Here is a 24,799-nt window from a genome sequence, read left to right as displayed (position 1 = left end):
CAAAGTCGGCAGACAAGGACGAGCAATCGCTCGTCTCTCAGATGCTGAGAGGGAATCAGGAAGTAAAGCCTTGCGGCGTGCCGTCACTGGTCCCGCTCTCCCGGGAACGGTGTTTCCCAGAAGACAGTGGGCAGGGGTGAAGCGAATAAATGGAAGTGGTGCAAATACCTGTTTTATACAGGTATCTGCACCCCCTTCCCCCTGAAAGGTGCCAAATGTGACACCGGAGGGAAGGAGGGTTCCGAAAAGCAGAAGTTCAATTTTTGGGTGGAACTCCGCTTTAATGGATGGGCCGCCTCTGTTTGTACTGCTATTACAATGTTAGTATTATAAAATGAAAGTGTATGCTATGACATATATACTAATGCTGCGTACAGACGATCAGACATTCCGACAACAAAACCGTGTTTTCCGGCGGATGTTGGCTCAAACTTGTCTTGCATACACACGGTCACACAAATGTTGTCGGAAATTGCGAATGTCAAGAACGCGGTGACGTACAACACGTACGACCATCTGAGAAAAATTTAGTTCAATAGCCAGTGCGGCTTTTCTGCTTGATTCCGAGCATGCGTGTAATTTTGTGCATCGGAATTGTGTACACGCGCTTGGAATTTTGAGAACCAGTTCTCAAACATTTGTTGTCGGAAATTCTGACAGCAAATGTCCGATGGAGCATACAAACGATCAGATTTTCCAACAACAAGCCCACATCGAACATTTGTTGTCGGAAACTTCCTTTCCAGAAGCCACAACAGTAAGTAAAAGGAAAGCTAAAAAACCCTCTCCTCTTGTCCTGGTAACATTTTGGATTTCCCATTGTTTTCTTCTCACAGACAATGTTCAGAGACAAATAGAGGGTTAATCTTCCAAGTGGGCCCACACACAGCCCACAGACAGCAATGAAAACTTGATGGAGGTTCTAACTCTCCTCTGCTCTATCCAAACCAGAAAAAAACATTTTGGCTACGCTTAAACTTTAAAATAGAACTAAAGTTATTTTTTTATAGACCCCTGAGAGTTTTTCTTGACATCTGTCTCCCATCGGGGAGATTTCCCTTCATTTCCTGTCTCATAAACAAAACAGAAAGTGAGAGGAAATCCCTACAAAGTAAGGGAATCCCTGGTTGCCACCAGAACTAGTGTGGGGGCAACCCAAAATTTTTAATTTTCTTTCACTTTCAATGATAATGGTAAACAGGTCAAGTAGAGAGGGTATATTTCCCTATTTGAGGCACAGGCAGCAATACAAAAAACTGACAGGGGTTCTAATCCCTCTCCACTCTATCCAAAACAAAAAAAAAGCTATTTAACTTGATACATGGTGCACTGTGACATTTGTGATATGATTTGTTTTACAGTGGCAGAAGGAAAAGGAGACCATGCTTCAAGAGAGTCGTCATTTGCAATCTAACTATGATATCTTGAAAAAAAAGACAGAAGCATTCCACGATCAAGTGTCTGACCTGCAAAAAGAGCGTGACCAGGTGCCCATATATATGAGAGTCTTTATCAGTGCTTAGTGGGACAGTAGTCCTGTCCTTTTCTTGGTTCTATGGTTTAAACAAGATTTCCACTTTTAGTAGCGAAAATTTAAATTTGAAGCAAAGTAGTTCTAAAATGTTGAGCTTTCTGCTACTAGACCAGCCATTCTCAACTAGGGTTCCTCCAGATGTTGCTAGGGGTTCCTTAAACTGTAGTTGGTCGGCCTCCAATTTGATGGTGCCCGCATAGTTGTAAAGCTAACACCACTTGGTAGAACCAGCAGCACTGCACCATTTAAATTATTTGATCAGTAATTCTCAACCAAGGTTTCTCCAGAGGTTGTTATGCCGCGTACACACGATCGGACATTCCGCCAACAAAACCGTAGATTTTTTTTTCGACGGAATGTTGGCTCAAACTTGTGTTGCATACACACGGTCACACAAATGTTATCGGAAATTCCGAACGTCAAGAACGCAGTGACATACAACACTACGATGAGCCGCGAAAAATGAAGTTCAAGGATTCCGAGCATGCATAGGATTTGGCTACAGACAATCGGAAAATTTGAGAACCAACTCTCAAATTTTTGTTGTTGGAAATTCCGACAGCAAATTTCCGATGGATGGAAAAATTCAAGAGATGGTATTGCGCTCCAATAGCATAGAATGGTGTAAGTGGTAAAATGTATAAATAACTAGTAAATAGTGCATAGGGGGTTAAGGCTTCCTTCCAGGCTGGGTGGTCAGTAAGGTAAGACAGCTCCAAAGTGTGTCACCAGGCAGGGTAGAGAAAACACAGAGGAAGCTCTCTAGTGTAATATGTTTTTAACACTCGGTTTATTCAAACATATAACAAACAGGGTACTCGCATTTAAAACAGTAATGTAATGTATATCAGAAACGAGCAGCGCGCTTGCACCGTTCAAACGTCACTTCCTGTGTCCTAGTGTCTGACGCGTATCGTCACTGTCACATGACTTCATCGGAGATGTTTTCATCCATCATTGTTGTATGTCAGTTGTCCAGACATTCATTTTGATTGGAGCATATAACACCATCCTGCGATTTCCTCTGCGACTGCATATATTATTATCTTTACGTTGTGATTTTATTTATGCACCCGAGTCACCTTATCTGCACTGTTTGCACATTCATTCAGTTCACCTTTGGATGCACCTTATCTTAGCATTTATAGCGATTTTTATCTTTCAGTCTATTTGCACATTTATTTATCAATTATACTGTTTTGGTTATTTATACATTTTACCACTTACACCATTCTATGTTATTGGAGCGCAACACCATCTCTTGATTTTTTCCATGTCTCACTGTGGGTAGTGGTTGGCCCATACGGTAGTTGCCGCACCTTTACCCTCTGCACACATATAGGTAGATTCACAAAGGGTTAGGCCGGCTTATCTACAGATAAGCCGACCTAACTCTGAATCTAAGCCGACCTATGTTTAAGTGTATTCTCTAACAGAGATACACTTAAACATATCTAAGATAGGACGGCTTGCGCCGTACTATTTTAGATTGCAATGTTTTGGCTTACCGCTAGGTGGCGCTTACATTGCGGCCAGCCTAGATTATGTAAATGAGAATTTACGACGATTCCCGAACGAACGCGAGCCCGCCGCAGTCGATTAACGTCGTTTCCGTACTCGATAGGCCGCCTAAAGTTATTACACCTATGAGGTGGAATAACAATGTTAAGTATGGCCGCCGTTCCCGCCGCGAGGTTCAAATTTTTTACGTCATTTGCGCAAGTTGTCCACGAATCGGGATTTACGTCGTTTACGTACGCGTCAAAATCAATAGGCCCATACGGCCTACTTAGCCGCAATGCACACTGGTAAATGTAGTCGCCCGGCGCATGCGCAGTGTAAAAAAACGTCAAAAAACGTGAGGTCAAGCCTCATTTCCATACTACATGCCCCCCTCCCAGTCATTTGAATTAGACGCCCTTACGCCTGCTCGTTTTAGGCTACGCCGCCGAAAATTTGAAGGTAAGTGGATTGAGAATCACTAATAGCCTAAATAATTTACGGCGGTGTAGCCTAAAAAGACTAGGCTAGGCCGTCCTAATTTTAGGTCATTCTACGTGAATCTACCTAATAGTTTCCACTGTAGCGCAGGAATAACTACTTTACCCAAATGTCCGATGAAGCCTACCTACGGTCGGAATTTCCGACAAAAAGCTCACATCGAACATTTTTTGTCGGAATTTCCAATCGTGTGTACGTGGCATTAGGGGTTCATTGATGTTGCTTGGCAGAACCAGAGGTAAGGCACCAATGATCTTGTTATTTAACAGTAAGGGAGAAATGTATTCCTGCCCACTGTAATGTGGGCATTCTTTCCACTGGCTACCAATGTAAGGGGCATACTTCCCTGGTGAATTGATTTTAGCAGGGGTTCCCTGAGACCTTAAATTAGTTCAAGGGTTCCTTTGGAGTTAGAGCCCTGGTTCACACTGGGTACGATTTGGAACGATTTGAGATGCGATTTGACATGTCAAATCGCATCTCAAATCGGCGGCAATTGTCGGCAATGGCACTGTCCTAATCAGTGCGACGCCGCATCTGCGATTTCAAAAAGTAGTTCCTGTACTACTTTTTGCGATTTCAGGCCGCGATTTGCATTAAATTGCGGCCGAAATCGCGGCAAATCGCATCAAAATCGCGGCAAAATCGCGGCGGCAAAATCGCGGTAAAATCGCGCTTTTTACCGCGATTTTGAATTCGCAGCAGTGTGAACCTAGGCAGAAGGTTGAGAAAGGCTGTACTAAACAGATTTCGATTTTTAGCAATACTTTATAGCACAGCTGAATGTTGTGTAAGCAGGCTAAACAATAAGATTAATTATGTAAAGCTGAACTCCAGGCAAATATAAAATGCATCATTGAATGCAGCTCCTGATTCATTATTTTATCATTAATGTATTTTTGTTTTAAATGCAAGAAGTGTAAGAACTGGAATTTGACTTGGTATCAGCCACTCACAGTCCTTGTACAGCACTGATCACACTGGGATAGGGAGAAGCAGCACAAGGAATTAACCAGTTTGGTTGAAAAGCAAGGATCATGCTGATAGGAGAAGAGAGCAAAGTGACAGAGAGATGGGGTCATACGTCTTTTTAACTGCAGTATGAATGCAGTACAAATGCATATACAAGAAAATGAATGTATTTCAATGAGTTTTCACCAGTGCATTACTTTCAAGTCCATTTAAAAAGTTCAGCATTCTGCATTTTTCCACATTGGGATGCACTGCAAATGCACATAAATGCATGTGACTGCATGTAAAAGCACTGCAAAGGCACTGAATGAATGCTTTGAAAGAAAATAGATTTGCGCTAAACCTTTGAATAAAAAGTGTAAATCATAAACTGATCAATGAAAACACCAATGTTGAGCAAATATATAAGTCATAAATAAACCATATACCGTAAATTGGGTGAGAAATTATATGTGAAAAATTCCATAACAAATCTGTGAAAACACATATAAAAAACATTTATGTTTATCGGCTGTTTAAAGAGGAATACCGTTGTTAAAGTAGAAGCTAGTTACCATAAGCCCGGTATCCTCTTCTTCAGCAGGCGGTCCGCAACAAGATAAAAGTGGTCTCTGTGGTGGAATCACCACAAGATCACTTTTATCGGCAATCGTTTCTGTCCCCTTGCTGTATATGGAGACGAGTGAGGGCAAGATGGCCACCCATCTCCGTATCACTGCAGGGCATAAGCGATGTTTTTTAATTCATTTTAGTCCAAATATGAGATCTAAGGTCTTTTTGACCCCAGATCTCATATTTAAGAGGACCTGTCCTGTTTTTTTCTATTACAAATGATGTTTAAATTCCTTGTATTAGGAATGAAAGTTAAGTGACCCAATATTTTTTTTTTTTAAACTGTCAAAATAAAGTCAAATAAATAAAAAAAAGTAACATGTCCCGTCCGGACGAGCTCGCACGCAGAAGCGAACGCATACGTGAGCAGCGCTCGCATATGAAAACGGTGTTCAAACCACACATGTGATGTATCACCACAAAAGTTAGAGTGAGAGCAATAATTCTAGCCCTAGACCTTCTCTGTAACTCAAAACATGCAACCTGTAGATTTTTATGGGTAAAAGTTTGTCGCCATTCCACGAGCGGGCGCAACTTTGAAGCGTGATATGTTGGGTATCAATTTACTCGGCATAACATTATCTTTCACAATATAAAAAAAGTTGGGCTAACTTTACTGTAAATTGATACCCAACATGTCACGCTTCAAAGTTGCGCCCGCTCGTGGAATGGCGACAAACTTTTACCTATAAAAATCTACAGGTTGCATGTTTTGAGTTACAGAGAAGGTCTAGGGCTAGAATTATTGCTCTCACTCTAACTTTTGCGTTCGCTTCTGCGTGCGAGCTCGTCCGGGACTTTATTTTATTTATTTTGACAGTTTTAAAAAAAAAATATTGGGTCACTTTCATTCCTATTACAAGGAATTTAAACATCCTTTGTAATAGAAAAAAACAGGACAGGTCCTCTTAAATATGAGATCTGGAGTCAAAAAGACCTCAGATCTCCATTTTACTGTTGTCTTATTTTTTATTTAAAAAAAAAATATATATATATATTTTTAAAAAGTGTGCTTTTAAGACTGCTGCGCAAATATGATGTGACAAAAAGTATTGCAACGACCGCCATTCTATTCTCTAGGGCAGCCCTCAAAATTTCCACTCGCCTACTAGCATTTGGCGAGTGGATTTAGGCTGGGGGCGAGTGATGACAGGGCTGCATGACCAATCTCCCTCCAATCTGTGCCTACACTTAGAGTCCCGATGAGATTGGCGGCCGAAGAGGAAAGGTGCATGCTCGGGAAAAGTGAGCCGTGCACAGGCAGAGCAGTACACAGGTACTCTCCTTACAATTCTCATTAAGCCATGGGACCTAACAGTATGACCTCTCTGAGCCTGCCCCCCTCCCCCGACCAATGTAGCTGGAGAGCAGAAAGTAATGAGTGAGGTGGAGGATTGCAAAAATTACCACTTCGGTGCAGCGCTCACTGAAAGTTGCCCTGACATGAGAGCGGCAGCCTTCTAGTTTGTGCAGTTTTCTTCTTCTTGTGCTCTATGTAAGTTTAGCCTGAGCACTGTGAACAGACTGGTCTCAATGTGTGCTGTGCGCTGTCAGTGTGCGCTGTGCTATGGTGTCAATGGCTGTGCAGTTGTGTGGATCTCAGCGCTGGATTGTACTCCCTCCCGCTGTGCTGCAGCTCCTCTCTGCCAGCCTGAATAAAAGGAGGAAGTGGGGACATGCAAGTGTGGAGCCGCACACACAGGCTCCTGATGATGAGATGAATGAGAGAGAGAGAGAGAGAGGATGGATGGGAGTTGCAGAGGAGACAGCAAGAGAATGGGGAAGAGACCCAGTTCTAGTGCCCTGTCCCTCTGGTCTGCCCCCAGTGCCCTGTCCCTCTGGTCTGCCCCCAGTGCCCTGTCCCTCTGGTCTGCCCCCAGTGCCCTGTCCCTCTGGTCTGCCCCCAATGTCCTGTTCCTCTGGTCTGCCCCCAGTGCCCTGTCCCTTTGGTCTGCCCCCAGTGCCCTGTCCCTCTGGTCTGCCTCCAGTGCCCTGTCCCATTTTGTTAAAGTTGTTGTTGGTAATATTTAATTTTGTAACTTGATTCTGCATAAAACATTGTCATTCCATGAGATAATCTACGAGGGTGTGTTTACGGGTGCAATTAGGTGCAGGGCAACTGGTGGCGAGTAACTCTTGAGGCCTGGCTAGTAGCTCAGGACTTGAAATTTTGAGCCCTGCTCTAGGGTGTTAGAAAAAATATGTATATATAATGTTTGGGGGTTCTAAGTAATTTTCTTGCAAAACTTGTAAACACCACTCTCAGAAAAAGGATCGATCCTTAAGTGGTTAATTACTAGCCTACTGAGCACTTTCACCCCCTTCCTGCCCAGGCCAATTTTCCACTTTCAGCGTTGTCGCACTTTGAATGCCAATTGCGTGGTCATGCAACACTGTACCCAAACTAACTTTTTTTCTATCCAAAATCAAATAAAGTTTTGCTGCAGTTGGACTGTAAAGTAAGGTGACCAGATTTTTAAAATAAAATCCGGGGACATAGTTAAACTCAACATAAAGCAGAATGAGTGTGAGCCCTGAGCGTGTCACTTGCCACCGTTGCTTGTCACCAGATGGGAATGCCACTTGCCACACTGCCTGCCACCAGATGGAGATGTCAATTGCCACGCTGCCTGCCACCAGATGGTGATGTCACTTGCCACACTGCCTTCCACCAGATGGGAATGTCACTTGCCACACTGCCTGCTACCAGATGGAGATGCCACGCTGCCTGCTACCAGATGGGGATGTCACTTGCCACGCTGCCTGCCACCAGATGGGAATGTCACTTGCCACAACTGCCTGCCACCAGATGGGGATGTCACTTGCCACACTGCCTGCTAGCAGAATGGGAATTGCCACAGTTACCTGGCTGCCACTCAAAAAGTATCAGTTTGTCAGTAATTGCATGTAAAATCAAGCCCCCCTCCAGCATTGCAGAGTACTTGCAGCCAGGTACAATGCTGTCAGCCTCTCCTCTCGCCACACGTGGAAACTAGCTGCAGGTTAACCGTGAAACAGAGGCACATGAGACTCGAGTGAGAGATAAGAGTGAGGGCGGGCGGTGAGAGATGACGTAATTGTCTCTCTTCTGTGTCACGCAGCCTGTAAGTAAGGGCGGAAGTTGGAACAGCAGTGCGAACAATGAGAGAAGATGTAATCTCTCTCCGCCACCGCACGGCCCGCACCGCTGAAAAAATTCCTTGTCTCCTCCGCCGCGAGGTGCCGCCCCTGCACACAGTGCCGCCCCGAGGCCTGGCCTTGTTGGCCTTGTGGGAAATCCGGCCCTGTCCGCGGGGCGTAACGTATCTCAGATACGTTACACCTCCGTAAAATAGGGCGCAAGTTCCGTATTCAGAAAGAACTTGCGCCCTAAGTTACGGCGGCGTAACGTATGTGGTCTGGCGTAAGCCCGCCTAATTCAAATGTGGATGATGTGGGCGTGTTTTATGTAAATTACATGTGACCCCGCGTATTTGACGTTTTTTACGAACGGCGCATGCGCCGTTCGTGAAAGAATCCCAGTGCGCATGCTCGAAATTACGCTGCAAATCGTCAATGCTTTAGACGTGAACGTAACTTACGTACAGCCCTATTCGCGAACGACTTGCGCAAATTACGTAAAAAAAATTAAATTTGACGCGGGAACGGCGTCCATACTTAACATAGGATACCCCTCATATAGCAGGGGTAACGTTACGCCAGAAAAAGCTGAACGTAAACGACGTAAAAAAATGCCCCCGGCGGACGTACGTTTCTGAATCGACGTATCTACCGAATTAGCATATTCCTCGCGTAAATCTACGGAAGCGCGAACTAGCGGCCAGCGTAAATATGCAGCCTAAGATACGACGGTGTAAGACACTTACGCCGATCGGATCTTAGGGAAATCTATGCGTAACTGATTATATGAATCAGTCGCATAGATACGACCCCGCAACTCAGAGTTACAACAGCGTATCCGGAGATACGCCGTTGTAACTTCTCTCTGAATCCGGGCCACTGTCTTTGAAATTGCCCCAGCCCCTGTTCAATTCAATCTGGGGACAAAACTGGGCACAGACGTGGTCCGGGGGACAGTGTCCTCAATCCGGGGACTGTCCCTGGAAACCGGGGATGTCTGATCACCCTACTGTAAATAAACTTATTATATAGTTGGTAAGGTTGAAAAAAAGACATGCTCAGGAGAATGTTTACAAATGCCAAGAGCCTAGTCAATAAAATGGAGGAACTGGAGCTGCTTCTACATGAGGAGGATGTGGACTTCATGGGAAGTAAACTATTTTTCTACTGTTATTACAGGCATACAGAGCTCGTGACATGGTTCAAGGTGAGATTTCCCGTTATCTGGCAGAGAAGGATTTGCTGAGAAAGCAGGTTATGGATCTTACTGAACGTAACTCAGAATTCAAGCAACAAATGCAAAGTTTGGAAGCACATCTGCAGTCTTGTATGGTTAGTTATGCCAGCTTTACAATAATATAATGGAAACTACATGTTTTGTATATACCGTATTTATTGGCGTATAACACATACAGGCGTATAACACACACCCTAATTTTAAGAGGGAAGTTTCAGGAAAAAAACTTTCCAGACCCCTGCACAGCACACGAACCCCCTGCACAGCACACAAACCCCCTGCACAGCACACGAACCCCCTGCACAGCACACGAACCCCCTGCACAGCACAAGGAACCCCTGCACAGCACAAGGACCCCCTGCACAGCACAAGGAACCCCTGCACAGCACACGGACCCCCTGCACAGCACACGGACCCCTGCACAGCACACGGAACCTCTGCAAAGCACACAGACCCCCTGCACAGCACACGGACCCCCTGCACAGCACACGGACCCCCTGCACAGCACACGGACCCCTGCACAGCACACGGAACCTCTGCACAGCACACAGACCCCCTGCACAGCACACGGACCCCTGCACAGTACACAGACCCCCTTCACTGCACAGTACACAGCCCTCCTCCTCCTCTTCACTCCCAGGAGAGGAACCCCTGCACAGCACAAGGACCCCCTGCACAGCACAAGGAACCCCTGCACAGCACACGGATCCCCTGCACAGCACACAGAACCTCTCCAAAGCACACGGACACCCTGCACAGCACACAGAACGTCTGCAAAGCACACAGACCCCCTGCACAGCACACGGACCCCCTGCACAGCACACGGACCTCCTGCACAGCACACGGACCCCCTGCACAGCACACGGACACCCTGCACAGCACACGGACACCATGCACAGCACACGGACCCCTGCACAGCACACGGAACCTCTGCAAAGCACACAGACCCCCTGCACAGCACACAGACCCCCTTCACTGCACAGTACACAGCCCTCCTCCTCCTCTGCACTCCCAGGAGACCCCCAGTCTCCTGGGACAGCATTGCCAGCTTACTGTAAAGTAAAGAAAACCTCACTGTCAGCCCCTTCTACACCGCTCCTGTGTCACTCTTACTGCAAATCAAAGCTTCTACATACCTAAATTAATGCCGTTCTCTCATAGACACGGTCATGTGACTCTCTTACGCTGTTTCATTGATGGTCACATGACGGCTCTCCTCCTCCAATCACAAGCTGCACTCGAGAAGGAGACGGATCGGGAGGAGAACAGCCAGAACGAGCGTCCTTATCTCAGGTATTAGAGAGGCTTTGATTAATTTGAGAGTGACACAGGAGGAGCATTTTAGGAGAAAGGGCTGGCATTAATGTTTTTTTTTACAGTGCTGTCCCATGGCCAGGAGAGGCGGGGCGGCCGCAATGACATCCTCCCAGTGGGTAGCACCCGGGGCGGACCGCAATTCAAATGGATGAGATGGGGGCGTGTTTTATGTTAATACGTCTTGACCCGACGTAAATGATGGTTTTTTTTAATGGCGCATGCGCCGTCCGTTGGGGTATCCCAGTGCGCATGCTCCAAATTAACCCAATGCTTTCGACGTGAACGTAATTCTACGCAATTCTACGCAAAGCCCTATTCGCGAATGTTTTACGCAAACGGCGTAAACAACGTAAAATTCGACGCTGGCCTGACGTCCATACTTAACATTGAGTACGCCTCATATAGCAGGGGTAACGTTACGCCAAAAAAAGCCTTACGGAAACGATGTAAAAAAATGCGCCGGCCGGACGTACGTTTGTGGATTGGCATATCTAGCTAATTTGCATACTCGATGCGGAAATCGACGGAAGCGCCACCTAGCGGCCAGCGTACATATGCACCTTAGATCCGACGGTGTACTAAGACGTACGCCAGTCAGATCTAGCCCAGCTTCAGGCGTATCTTGTTTTGTGGATACAAAACAAAGATACGCCGGAGCAACCTAGAAGTTATGCGGCGTATCAATAGATACGCCGTCGTAACTTCTTTGTGGATCTGGCCCATTTTCTCAATTTTTCCGACGGAAAAAATTCCTATCGGAAAATCCGCTCGTCTGTATGAAATTCCGATGCACTAAAAACCACGCATGCTCGGAATCATGTCGACGCATCTCGGAAGCATTGAACTTTTTTTGGCTTGTCGTAGTGTTGTGCGTCAGGCGTTCTTGACGGTGGGAATTTGGTGTGACCGTGTGTATGCAAAACAGCTTGAGCGGAATTTCGTCGAAAAAAACATCCGAGTTTATTCCGATGGAAAAAACGGTCGTGTGTACAGGTATTAGGGTCCTTTCACATGGACTTTGCTTTGCAGGCAGATCCCCGCTCCCCGCTGAGAAGGCAGATGACAGGTCCATCTCCACTCACTGTGCAGAGACCTGTCAGAGTCCTGCTGTTCTCTATGGGGTGATCGGATGAAAACAGACCGCCTGTCCATTTTTATCCGATCCCATCCACCAGAAGGATGGAAAATAGGGTCACCATCTGTCTGGGATTGTCAGACAGGATCGTATTGAATATCGGCGGATGTCAGTGGACATGTCACCGCTCACATTCATCGCTCCATAGGAGCCTGAAAAACTGACAGGTGGACCTGATCTGAAAGCAGTGTGAAAGGTCCGTATGGTCCTTTCACACGGGCGTGTCCATTTGATGGACTCCGTTTGCTCAGCAGGGAATCGATCCACTGATCCCTGCTGAGCAGGTGGATGACAGATCCATCTCCGCTTACAGGTCCAGATGGATGGAAAATAGAGTCACCATCCCTCTGGAATTGGTAAACAGGATAGGATCGGATAGCAGCCGATGTCAATGGACATGTCAACGCTGACATCCACTGTCCCATAGGGGGAGTGGAGCATCTGATCAGGCGGACCTGATCGGAAAGCCTGTGTGAAAGGGCCATTAACCACTTCTGGACCGCCCGCTGTCGTTATACGTCGCTACTTTGAAGAGGAATACCGTTGTTATGGTAGCAGCTAGCTACCATAACCCTGGTATCCTCTTCAAGAGCGAGCGATCCGCTTCAAGATAAAAGTGGTCTCTGCGGTGGATTCGCTGACAGATTCACTACCAGATCACTTTTCTCAGTGGCGGGAGAGGGCCCCCCCCCCTATTTACCGGTAATCTTAGTCTAAATATGAGATCTGAGGTCTTTTTGCATTTTTTCTATTACAAGGGATGTTTACATTGCTTGTAATAGGAATAAAAGTGACCCATTTTTTTTAAAGGCACAGTGTAAAAATTTTAAATAAAAGGTAAAATAAGAAAGAAAAAAAAATGTTTTAAATTCGCCCCGTCCCACCAAGCTCACGTGCAGAAGCGAACACATACGTGAGCAGCACCACTCATATAAAAAGAGTGTTCAAACCGCACATGTGAGGTATCGCCATGATTGTTAGAGCGAGAGAAATAATTCTAGCCCTAGACTTCCTCTGTAACTCAAAACATGCAACCTGTAAAAAAAAATTAAATGTCGCCTATGGAGATTTTTAAGGGTAAAAGCTTGTCGCCGTTAAACAAGCGCAATTTTGAAGCGTGACATGTTGGGTATCAATTTACTCGGCGTAACATTATATTTCACAATAAAAATTAGGCTAAAATTACTGTTGTCTTATTTTTTAATAAAAAAAAAAATCCAAAAAAAGTGCACTTGTAAGACCGCTGCGCAAATATGGTCCAACAAAAAGTATTTCAACAACTGCCATTTTATTCTCTAGGGTGTTAGAAAAAAAATATATAATGTTTGGGGGTTCTAAGTAATTTTCTACCAAACAAAATGTTTTTAACTTGTAAACATCAAATCTCAGAAAGAGGCTTGGTCCTTTAAAGCGGGGGTTCACCCAAAAAACAAATTTTTAACATTAGAGGCTAATTGTGGGAAGCACAATCGGGTGTTTTTTTTTTTAAATCAATGCAGTACTTACCTTTTTAGAGATAGATGTTCTCCGCCGCTTCCGGGTATGGACTGCGGGACTGGGTGTTCCTATTTGATTGACAGGCTTCCGACCGTCTCATACAGCGCGTCACGAGTTGCCAAAAGTAGCCGAACGTCGGTGCGCAGGCGCCGTATAGAGCCGCACCGACGTTCGGCTTCTTTCGGCAACTCGTGACGCGCTGTATGCGACGGTCGGAAGCCTGTCAATCAAATAGGAACGCCCAGTCCCGAAGATCATACCCGGAAGCCGCAGAGAACATCTATCTCTAAAAGGTATGTACTGCATTGATTTAAAAAAAAAAACACCCGATTGTGCTTCCCACAATTAGCCTCAATCTAATGTTAAAAAAAAATATTTCGGGTGAACCCCCGCTTTAAGTGGTCTTATTTTAGTAACCTATGGAAGTAAATGACTGCCAACACTCTAAGGCCTCGTACACACGGACGGACTGTCCGCTGAAAACGGTCCGCCGGACCGTTTTCAGCGGACATGTCCGCCCGGAGATTTCTGTCTGATGGTTGTACACACCATCAGACAGATATCCGCGCGTACATGATACGCGGTGACGTGGCCACGCCTCGTGGCCTCGTTCCCCCTGGAAGTTCAATGCTTCCACGCATGCGTTGAATCACTTAGACGCATGCGAGGGATGGCGGCCGATCGGACATGTCCGGTGAGTCTGTACAGACGACCGAACATGTCCGACGGACAGGCTTCCAGCGGACATGTTTCTTGGCATGCTAAGAAACATTTGTCCGCTGGAAACCTGTCCGATCCGTCGTAAAATTGTCAGGTCGGACGTACAGACGACCGAACATGTCCGCTGAAACTGGTCAGCGGACCAGTTTCAGCGGACATGTTCGGTCGTGTGTACGGGGCCTTACACACTTACATACATATGTGTACCTATAGTATTCACAATATCAGTGCAGCACTACTCCCCTTCTATTTCATAAATCCAACTAGAGCAAAAAGTCCTCAAAGTTCAATAGTCCATACAAAAATAACTATTGTGTCTTTCTTACTCCCTTGTTTATTTCCCAGTATCAAGTATGTTCGATAATAGCTTTATATTATGTGCATTTTCCAATATCCAATGTGAATTCTGTGTTAGATCAAATATCCTGTATTCTCCAAATGGTTCCTCCTTGACCTCAAAATCCTTATGCCGCGTACACACGGTCGTTTTTTGTGATGAAAAAAAAACAACATTTTTAAAAACATCATTTAAAATGACCGTGTGTGGGGAAAACGTCGTTTTATGTCTTCTGAAAAACGACAAAAACAAAAATCGAACATGCTTCAATTTTTTATGTTGTTTTTCAAAACGTTTTTTGTGTCATTTAAAATGATAGTGTGTGGGTAAAACAACGTTTAAAACGATGTTTAAAACAACGTTTTTAAACCCGCGCATGCTCAGAAAAACGTCGTTTTTTAAAATTAAGTTTGAAAAACGTTGTTTTGTTTCATGATAAAAAACGTTGTTTTATTTCATCACAAAAAATAGTGCTTTATCCTTTAAAACCTCGTTATTTATCCAATTTCACTTGAAAACTCACATTTACCTTTTATATATATATATATATATATATATATATATATATATATACCTCCCAAACCGCACAAAAAAATTCCATTATATGTTGTTGCTCTGGCTCTGTATAACATCACACACATACAACTCTTATAAGACCGTCCTCCCAGCATCATCCCTCAGGGCTCGCCCCTACGTGTTTCATCACCAATCATGTGACTTCCTCAGAGGGATTTAAAATGAATCTCCCTGAGGAAGTCACGTAATCGCTAACGAAATAAATAATGGTGGGACGGATAACGCTTAGGCGAGGAGGGAAACATGGAGGATATGACGACCACCCCAGCACCCTACCCTTACCAGTTGAGTGTCAAGGCTTGAAAGTATCTTGTAGCAAAACCCAAACCCACTTGCAGTATTGGAATAGGGATTGACTTGGCAACGCAGCTTTCAAATGTGTTTGCAAAAATACTCAGCTGAGACCTCAGTTTTGTTAAATGTAAGAATGTTTATTGATATAATCTGATGGTTAGTGTGATGAGAAAGTTACTCTAGGTCTAGGTATTGTTCATTGTTATCAGTTGGTCCACCTGTAAGCACTTAGCTTTGATGGCATACACTAATTGAATGGCTGCCATTTCTCCCTATTCTTTGATGAAGATAGGATACTTCTTAGATTTTTTGCCTTCAGACACACCACACAAACCCTATGCATTGTGAACAGTGACGCGGTTATTGTTAAGCACAGTACCTTGGCCTTTATAGCACTTGGAAAAATCCATTTGTCATCAAAGTAACAGGAAGGCAGCTTTCTAGTTCTCACGTTTTGCTTACATGCAGAATAATTACATTTGAATCTGTATATTTTCTTATAATTTGTAAGTCATTCGGTGCCACACATTTGGGATTTCACTGGCCTTGATACTACATGCCTCTCATCAGTTGTGTGTCCATAATATATGCAATGACAAGCTATTTGTTATAAACAGGTCTTTCTTATACCCATACCTCCTTTATAACTCTACCAAGTAAACTACTAGGAATGGCCAGGTAAAATACAATTTACCTGGCCACTTCTCTCCTCTTCCCTATGAGGGCTCCTTGGACAATGAGAATTGTTTTCCACTCTTTTTCATTTTCTGTTCTAAAGCATTCTCAATGGAAGGATAGAATACGCTTCCTGCTGTCAAGCTTGTGTAGCACCCTCTTAGCTAGGAGAAAAAAAAAGTGTTTGGCCCCACTGTAGTGAAGGGAGCAGTAATTGATTGTGTTGGTCTGTTCAGGGTTTCCTGATCTGAGCTTTTCATTGCTTCCCCATGCTTCTGAAAGAAGTTTCCAGAGCATGGGCCTGGGAGATTGAAATGATCAGTTGAATATATATCATGCCCCAGCCAATCCCTGGAAGGAGGTATCCAGAAGGGGACTGGGGAGGTGATAAAGGTGCAAGAGGCCTGGTCAGTTTGTTTTGTTTTTTCTTTAAGGGAGGGTTCCAGTTTCTCATAATATAAATTCTGCAGCTTTATTCTGCATTTCTTCTCTTGAACAGATGGGAAAAGAGCACACACAATCTAGACACCAGAGGCTAGTGCGGATGGATGCTATTTGTCCCTCAGAAGATGGGGACAAAGGATCTTCTTCCAGCATGTCTGAGGTTTGTTACAGAAATTTTATATGTCAATTTTAATTTATTGCTGTATTTCTGTAAAGAACAAATGTTTTATTTTAGACTATTTAACGCTTCAATATATACATATATGTATTTACAAAATTGGCTGGGAAAAGTTCAGCATGAATTTAATGTGGTGTATGTCTTATATAAATGTAGTATAAGTTGATGCAGTTTGTTGCACTAGGACCCCAAATGATGGGTCTTGCAGCCTGGACTCCAGCCATTCTACAAGGCCACATAGAAAATGCATCCTCTGTAACTGTAATGCCGCGTACACACGGTCGGAATTTCCGACAACAAATGTTTGAGAGCTGGTTCTCAAATTTTCCGACAACAAAACTTGTTGTCGGAATTTCCGAGCGTGTGTACACAATGCTCGGAATCAAGCAGAAGACCCGCACTGGCTATTGAAATTCATTTTTCTCATCTTGTTGTACGTGTTGTACGTCACAGCGTTCTTGACGTTCGCAATTTCCGACAACATTTTTGTAAACGTGTGTATGCAAGACAAGTTTGAACCAACATCCGTCAAAAAAAATACACGGTTTTGTTGTCGGAATGTCCGATCCTCTGTATGCGGCATAACAGTTCTACCATATATTGAGAGGTGTTCCCAAACAGCTCCCTGGGGTAAAGCATGGTCCTGCTTACAACAGTCTCTGTTTATACACAATTTTAGGAAATTTGTCCTTTAAAGTTACCTACATACTTACTTTCCTCCCTGCTCCAGAGATCTTTACTACCCGTCAACAAGACTCATTCAAAATCCTGGGAAACTAGCATTCACACTTAGATATACCGATATGATATTACAGCGCAGGAGTGTCTAGGCACCCTTAAATACAGGAACCACCCTTACGTACTAGGAAGTGCACTGTTATTTTTTAGGAGGAATTTAGGACAAAGGGTAAATCTTTCAGGGTATTGCTTCAGCACAACTAACATTTCTATATATTTCCTAAAATGTAACCATTTTTTGGGGTTTAGTTATATTTTGGGAAAGTAGATTAAATAATTAATATGCTGTGCTAATTAAACCCTTATAGTAAAACTAAAGGCAAAAAATGTATTTGTATTTTGGATAGAGTAAGGGGGGGGGGGGTTATAACTCCTGTCAGATTTTTTTCCACCATCTGTGTCTCATTGTGGAAATTTCCCTTCAATTAATTTTCTTGCGACAACCCAAAATTTGAGATCTTCTTTTACTTTCACTTTCAATGATAACGGTAAACAGGACAAATAAAGATGGTGAATCCCTTTAACAGGGGCACAGAAAGCAATAAAAACTGAGAGGGGTTATAATCCCTCTCCACACTATCCAAAACTTAAAAAAAAAAGCTTTGCCCTTAATTATACTTTAAGCAGTCTCTTTTTTTTTTTTTTCAACCAGCAGGTTGAATGAAAAAAAAAAAAAAAATACCCTATACCCCCATTCCCCTCATCCTTTCCACTGAGGTATTGTGTTCTGATGGGATGAGACACCCCTGCCATCCCTGCAATCGGAAAACACAGACCAGTCACTGCCACTGCTACACAGCCACTGAATGATTGAATGATCAGGAAAAAACAGACAGACTGGTTGTACAGAAATCGATGGATCGACTTCTGTACAACCAGCCTACCCGTACATAGATTGGAATTTGGCTGGTCCCTGCTGAGATAGCTGAATTTTGATCCATGTATTGCAAGCAATAGCTTTATTAATAGATTAAACACTAAGTAAGAACTTTATTTGGGACCTAACAACTTTAACGCCATTTTGTCATCATTTTAGTCCTGGCAGGACTTAAGCTGTCAAGCCAGCAGTGATCTTGGTGAAAGTATCTCTTGCCACTCTTTCAATGATGATTATCTACATGGCCTCTCTAAGAGGTAAGTGGTAAACTTAAAGTAATGTAGATTAAATAAATACTTCCTGATCAACACTATACTCTATACAAATGCTAAAGTATTCAGCTAGCTCTAATGCAAGTCCTATTTGATACTTACATCTTATGTGTATTGCCATTTTGCTAGCTATGCTATGCCCTGCCAGCATGCTAAAAGAGACACTAAAAGCTTTTTTAAATTTGCATGTAAAGTCATGAAGGAAAACTTCAATTAGGTAATTGCTCTGGGGATGCAGCTCTCACACAGCAAAGCTTCCCTCAATGGGCACCCTCTAGCAGGTCAAATTAATCCAAGATGGAATTAATTAATCATAAAATCATATAAAAACAGCCAACATGTTTCGGGGCAACACCACTCCCCCATTCATCAGGGCTCAACAGGGATACTACTTGAGTAAACTCACAGATCTATATTAGAACCAGTATTAACCTCTCATGGAGGAACAACTTGACAGCAGTTGCTGAGCAGCAATGAGGACAAACAAAACCTCAATCACTTTTCCACATCCAAGATTACCAAAACCCATGCTTCCACTATATTCAGCACCAGGTCCACCCACAGCCCTGCCACAGAAACCAGCACCAAATCTATCTGCAGTCATGCTACAAGAACTAGACCTGTGCACTGCCGAAAAGTTTGTTCTTTTTCGTTTCATTCCTTTTTTTTATTTGCTTTTTTCGGAAATTCGGAAATTCAGGAAATTCGGAAATTCCAAATTTGGAATTTTCGAATTTCTGATTTTCAAATTTTGAAATTTCTAATTTTGCAATTTTGGAAAATAAGAACAAAATAGAGAACATCAGTAAAATTTGAAATGACTAACTAACTAATAACTAGGGTTGAGCGAACCCGAACTGTAAAGTTCGGGTTCGGTACGGACTTTGGGTTTTTCCCGAACTCGGACCCGAATAATTGAAAAAAGTTCGGGTCCGGGATCGGAGTTCGGGAAAAAAAAAAATGTGCGGAGGTCCCCGCAAATTCAATAACCAGACCCTTTAGGTCTGGTATGGATATTAAGGGGAACCCCGCCGTCAATTAAAAAAAAAAAATGACGTGCGGTTCCCGGTAAATATCCATAACCAGACCCTTCAGGTCTGGTATGGATATTCAGGGGAACCCCGCCGTCAATTTAAAACAAAAATGACGTGCGGTTCCCCCTAAATATCCATAACCAGACCCATTATCCGAGCACGTTGACCTGGCCGGCCGCAGAAAAGAGGGGGGGACAGAGTGCGGCCCCCCCCTCTCCTGAACCGCACCAGGCCACATGCCCTCAACATGGGGAGGATGTCCCTATGTTGATGGGGACAAGGGTCTCATCCCCACAACCCTTGCCCGGTGGTTGTGGGGGTCTGCGGGCGGGAGGTTTATCAGAATCTGGAAGACCCCTTTAACAAAGGGGACCCCCAGATCCTGACCCCCCCTGTGTGAAATGGTAATGGGGTACACTGTACCTCTACCATTTCACGAAGGAAGTGAAAAGTATTGTAAAAAAAACACACTGACACCGTAGAATAAAGTCCTTTATTAAAAAAAACTCCAGCGCTGAAAAATCCACTCGTTCCCGGCTTCCAGCGTTGTCCTCATCCTGCGACGGTGATCTCCCGCGATGAGAAGATCCTGCGGCGTCCATGTCATCTTCGATCCATCGCTGAGAAGATCCATCCGGAGCGCAGCATCCCCTACCTCCTCATCGCCGGACACAGCCCAGCGGAATGACGCGCTGGGGCTGTGTGACATTACTTATATAGAAGAGGCAGGGGCACCCGTCACGTGACCCCGCCCCCTCTGACGTACCCTCTGCTACGTCACTGGCAAAGCCCGGCTTCCCTCTTTTTGGGCTTCCCCAGTGACGTAGCAGAGGGTACGTCAGAGGGGGCGGGTCACGTGACGGGTGCCCCTGCCTCCTCTATATAAGTAATGTCACACAGCCCCAGTGCGTCATTCCGCTGGGCTGTGTCCGGCGATGAGGAGGTCGGGGATGCTGCACTCCGGATGGATCTTCTCAGCGATGGATCGAAGATGACCCGGACGCCGCAGGATCTTCTCATCGCGGGAGATCACCATCGCAGGATGAGGACAACGCTGGAAGCCGAGTGGATTTTTCAGCGCTGGAGGTTTTTTTTTTTTTTTTTTTTAATAAAGGACTTTATTCTACGGTGTCAGTGTGTTTTTTTTACAATACTTTTCACTTCCTTCGTGAAATGGTAGAGGTACAGTGTACCCCATTACCATTTCACACAGGGGGGGTCAGGATCTGGGGGTCCCCTTTGTTAAAGGGGTCTTCCAGATTCTGATAAACCTCCCGCCCGCAGACCCTCACAACCACCGGGCAAGGGTTGTGGGGATGAGACCCTTGTCCCCATCAACATGGGGACATCCTCCCCATGTTGAGGGCATGTGGCCTGGTGCGGTTCAGGAGAGGGGGGGGCCGCACTCTGTCCCCCCCTCTTTTCTGCGGCCGGCCAGGTCAACGTGCTCGGATAATGGGTCTGGTTATGGATATTTAGGGGGAACCGCACGTCATTTTTGTTTTAAATTGACGGCGGGGTTCCCCTTAATATCCATACCAGACCTGAAGGGTCTGGTTATGGATATTTACCGGGAACCGCACGTCATTTTTTTTTTAAATTGACGGCGGGGTTCCCCATAATATCCATACCAGACCTAAAGGGTCTGGTTATTGAATTTGCGGGGACCTCCGCACATTTTTTTTTCTGAAAGTCAGTGTCCCATTGACTACAATGGGGTTCGGAGTTCAGGTTTGGGTTCGGGTTCCCGAACCCGAACTTTTTTTTTAAAGTTCGGGTTCGGACCCGAACCCGAACATCCAGGTGTCCGCTCAACTCTACTAATAACCATTAAATTATAGGTATTGGAAAGTCACAAATTATCCGAAATAACGAATGCCCTTTGGCCCACGCCAAAATAAAAAAAAATGTTTGGGGTCTCCCCCAAAATCCATACCAGACCCATTGGCGTCCGCTGAAAAATTTTCAGGGGGGGGGGGCGCTTCGGCATCGGCGATACACAGTCACATTTTACCCTTTCATCGACCGCTAGCAGGGGTTGAAAGCGACCCCCCCTACGTTAAAATGTAAAAACACCCCACTGTGCCCCCTGCATCTTTCAATATCTCTTTGTCCTACTGTGTACCCCCCTCTCCACAACTGCACCTCTGGACCCCTTTACATTACACAGCACCCTGCACAACAGGGTCCATTTACATTACACAGCACCCTTCACCTTCACCACTGGACTTCTTTACATTATACAGCACCCTGCACCCCTTTACATTACACAACACCCTTCACCACTGGACCCCTTTACATTACACAGCACCCCGCATCACTAGACCCCTTTACATTGCACAGCACCCTGCATCACTGGACCCCTTTACATTGCACAGCACCCTGCATCACTGGACCCCTTTACATTGCACAGCACCCTGCATCACTGGACCCCTTTACATTGCACAGCACCCTGCATCGCTGGACCCCTTTACATTGCACAGCACCCTGCATCACTGGACCCCTTTACATTGCACAGCACCCTGCATCACTGGACCCCTTTACATTGCACAGCACCCTGCATCACTGGACCCCTTTACATTGCACAGCACCCTGCATCGCTGGACCCCTTTACATTGCACAGCACCCTGCATCACTGGACCCCTTTACATTACACAGCACCCTGCATCCCTGGACCTATTTCTATTATTACATTGTTATACAAAATTAAATGGTTCAACTTACCATAATGCAGAATCAGTTGGAGCCCCGAGTGTGTCACTTGCCACCATCGCCTGCCACGCGTTGCGGATTGTCACTTGCCACGTCTCCTGCCACATGTTTATCACTTGCCACGTCGCCTGTCACATGTTGTGGATTGTCACTTGCCACATGTTGTGGATTGTCACTTGCCACGTTGCCTGCTGTCACACATTGTGGATTGTCACTTACCACAGCGCCTGTCACACATTGTGGATTGTCACTTGCCACATCGCCTGTCACATGTTGCAGTCCGGATTGTCACTTGCCTGCTCCAATTGTCCCTTGCTGAGTCAGGACCAGGGTTGTCAGGCAGCAGAGAGATTATTTAGGAGGGGGGCTGCTGGGCGGGCGGTGAGAGATGATGTCATCTCTCTGCTCCCTCCCGCTTACCAGCTCGCTGATTGGCCAGCACTCGCTCAGGCTCAGACACTCACCAAGCCAAGCCGCCCAGCCCACAAGCTCTCTCACCTGACACCCGTCAGCGGAGCCGCCCGCACTTTTAGCTGGCGGAGCCGCACACTATGTCACTCGCTCCCCCACCAGCCCACCCAGCTGCCCACAGCCTGGCCTGCTCGCTCTCACCCATCCACTGCACTCACCCGCCATCCGCTGTTAAATTTCAGGGGGGGCCGTCCAGCTGACAGAGAGGGGGAGGGGGCGATCGGGGGAGATATACAGTGCAGACAGCCCGTGGCTCTCATCTCCCTGTCACAGCGCCACGGCTCCATTTACCAGAGAACTCGGCAGCGGCGCTGTGACAGGGAGAGGAGAGCCGCGGGCTGTCTGCACTGTATATCTCCCACGATCGCCCCCCTCCCCATCTCTGTCAGTGGAGCTAGCTCTAATTTCATTTGCCGTGCCGCCGCCTTGCTTCCTGCCGAGAATCATGGCACTGGCACTGGTTTCTGGGGGGGGCGAGCGCCCTCCCTTGCCCTATGGAGCGGACGGCCGTGACCAGACCCTTATCCAAGCATGCAGGCTGGCAAATCTGCTCTTGACCCACATATCGTCCACACACATGAACCAATGTCTTTGTGTTTTTCCCCTGAAAGAGTTTTAGGATACTTTCTCTATCTCCTGGTCTGGTATGGATTTGGAGGGGAACCCTATGCCAAATTAAAAAAAAATTGCGGAAAGGAAAGGGGAAAATTTGGGACTTTAAATGAAGTGTATGAGTATAGCACCTCCATCCCTGATTCAAGAGAAAAAAATAATAAGGGAGAAATTGGGGACTTTAAATGAGGCTGCAGTCAGGGTGGGAGTGGTATAGAAGTACAAATTTATTCATGGAAATGCAGGCATACATCAACATACAGACAAACATGTATATGAGATCATATATTTCTCAGAATAAGGACATTACTTTATATTGAAACCACATGATATGTGCATGTACAATAAACGCAACAATAAGTGCAGCAATGCCTGGCCTGGTGCCACATGCCAATGTGCATGGATAAATGGAAGCATACAATGACAGCATATGTACAAAGAGCAAATTAACAGTGATAGCGAAATGGTTACAGTAGTGAAAAAACTGGTAAAAGGCATGTGCAGTGCCTATGGTAAAATCTAATAACATGAAGTATGTATGTGGTATCCAAGACCCCAGAATATATAGCATCCATACTAGCCCGACGCGTTTCGTGTCTGAGGGCACTCTTCAGGGGCAGGATGCTTGGATAGTCTAAAATGGGTAGAACATAATTAGTAAATAATTTATAAATGAATAACCAGTATAGGATGGAGAAAATATATATCCACCTACAGTACTCACATAGGGTCAAAGGTAAAAAGGTATGGAGTGTATGGAGCCATGGCCAAAAGGATATGTCCGCCAGGGGAGCTGTGGCGGCATTGCAGCTCACACAGGGCAGGGACGGCAGGCGACCTCCCCAAGCAACGAAAGCGCCAAGCCAAGTGTGCATGTAATATATGGACCATAGCAGGTAGCCAACTGGAGTCTAATGAAACAAATACAATTAAAGAATAAATAAATCAGTAGGTATTAGGACCAAACCGAAGACAGCCAACCCAAATATAAGGGTAGGTGAAATAACCTAATAGTGGCGTCCAGGGTTCCTAGTACATCCAGAGGGAAAAATCAAATAGCAACAGGCTGGCAGATTAGTAGCAAACTAAATGTGGAGGGAGGGCCTTTATATAACCGCTCTGCAGCTGTACACGCTGCTAAGCCGTCAGCGTCATATGGGCGGGACGTGAATCCGGAGGAGCGTCGGAGTGGGCAGAACTGCTCACAACGTCCACTCATAGGTCCGGGTATCGTCCGCTGGGATGGAAACCGCGTACAGCGTAGTGACGTCAGAACTGACGTCACAAGCTGGGCGGAACACATGGCGCCGACGCGAGATGTGAGAGGACCCCACCAACGGGCAACCCCCCGCCTCAAAGGGCGGGGAGGAGGACGGGGAGGGGGGCAGCACACAGCACGCGTCGCAGCTCCCAAACTGCAGACAGATATAAGGC

At 45.4% G+C, this 24,799-nt stretch overlaps 1 protein-coding gene across 4 annotated transcripts in view; it reads left to right on the top strand.

Annotated features, from left to right (window-relative positions):
* Window positions 1–24,799, top strand: part of CARD14 (caspase recruitment domain family member 14) — a 164,867-nt gene that overhangs the window by 68,091 nt on the left and 71,977 nt on the right. For all 4 annotated transcript variants that reach the window (XM_040331230.1, XM_040331228.1, XM_040331229.1 and 1 more), the window contains exons 8-11: window positions 1,362–1,487; window positions 9,419–9,571; window positions 16,527–16,631; window positions 18,424–18,521. In XM_040331230.1, coding sequence (XP_040187164.1) covers window positions 1,362–1,487; window positions 9,419–9,571; window positions 16,527–16,631; window positions 18,424–18,521 — 482 coding nt within the window. The remainder of the gene's footprint in view (window positions 1–1,361; window positions 1,488–9,418; window positions 9,572–16,526; window positions 16,632–18,423; window positions 18,522–24,799) is intronic.

The sequence above is a fragment of the Rana temporaria genome, chromosome 12 (assembly GCF_905171775.1).
Source record: "Rana temporaria chromosome 12, aRanTem1.1, whole genome shotgun sequence".
NCBI classification, from domain to species: domain Eukaryota; kingdom Metazoa; phylum Chordata; class Amphibia; order Anura; family Ranidae; genus Rana; species Rana temporaria.
This window is presented reverse-complemented; position numbering and strand designations above follow the sequence as displayed.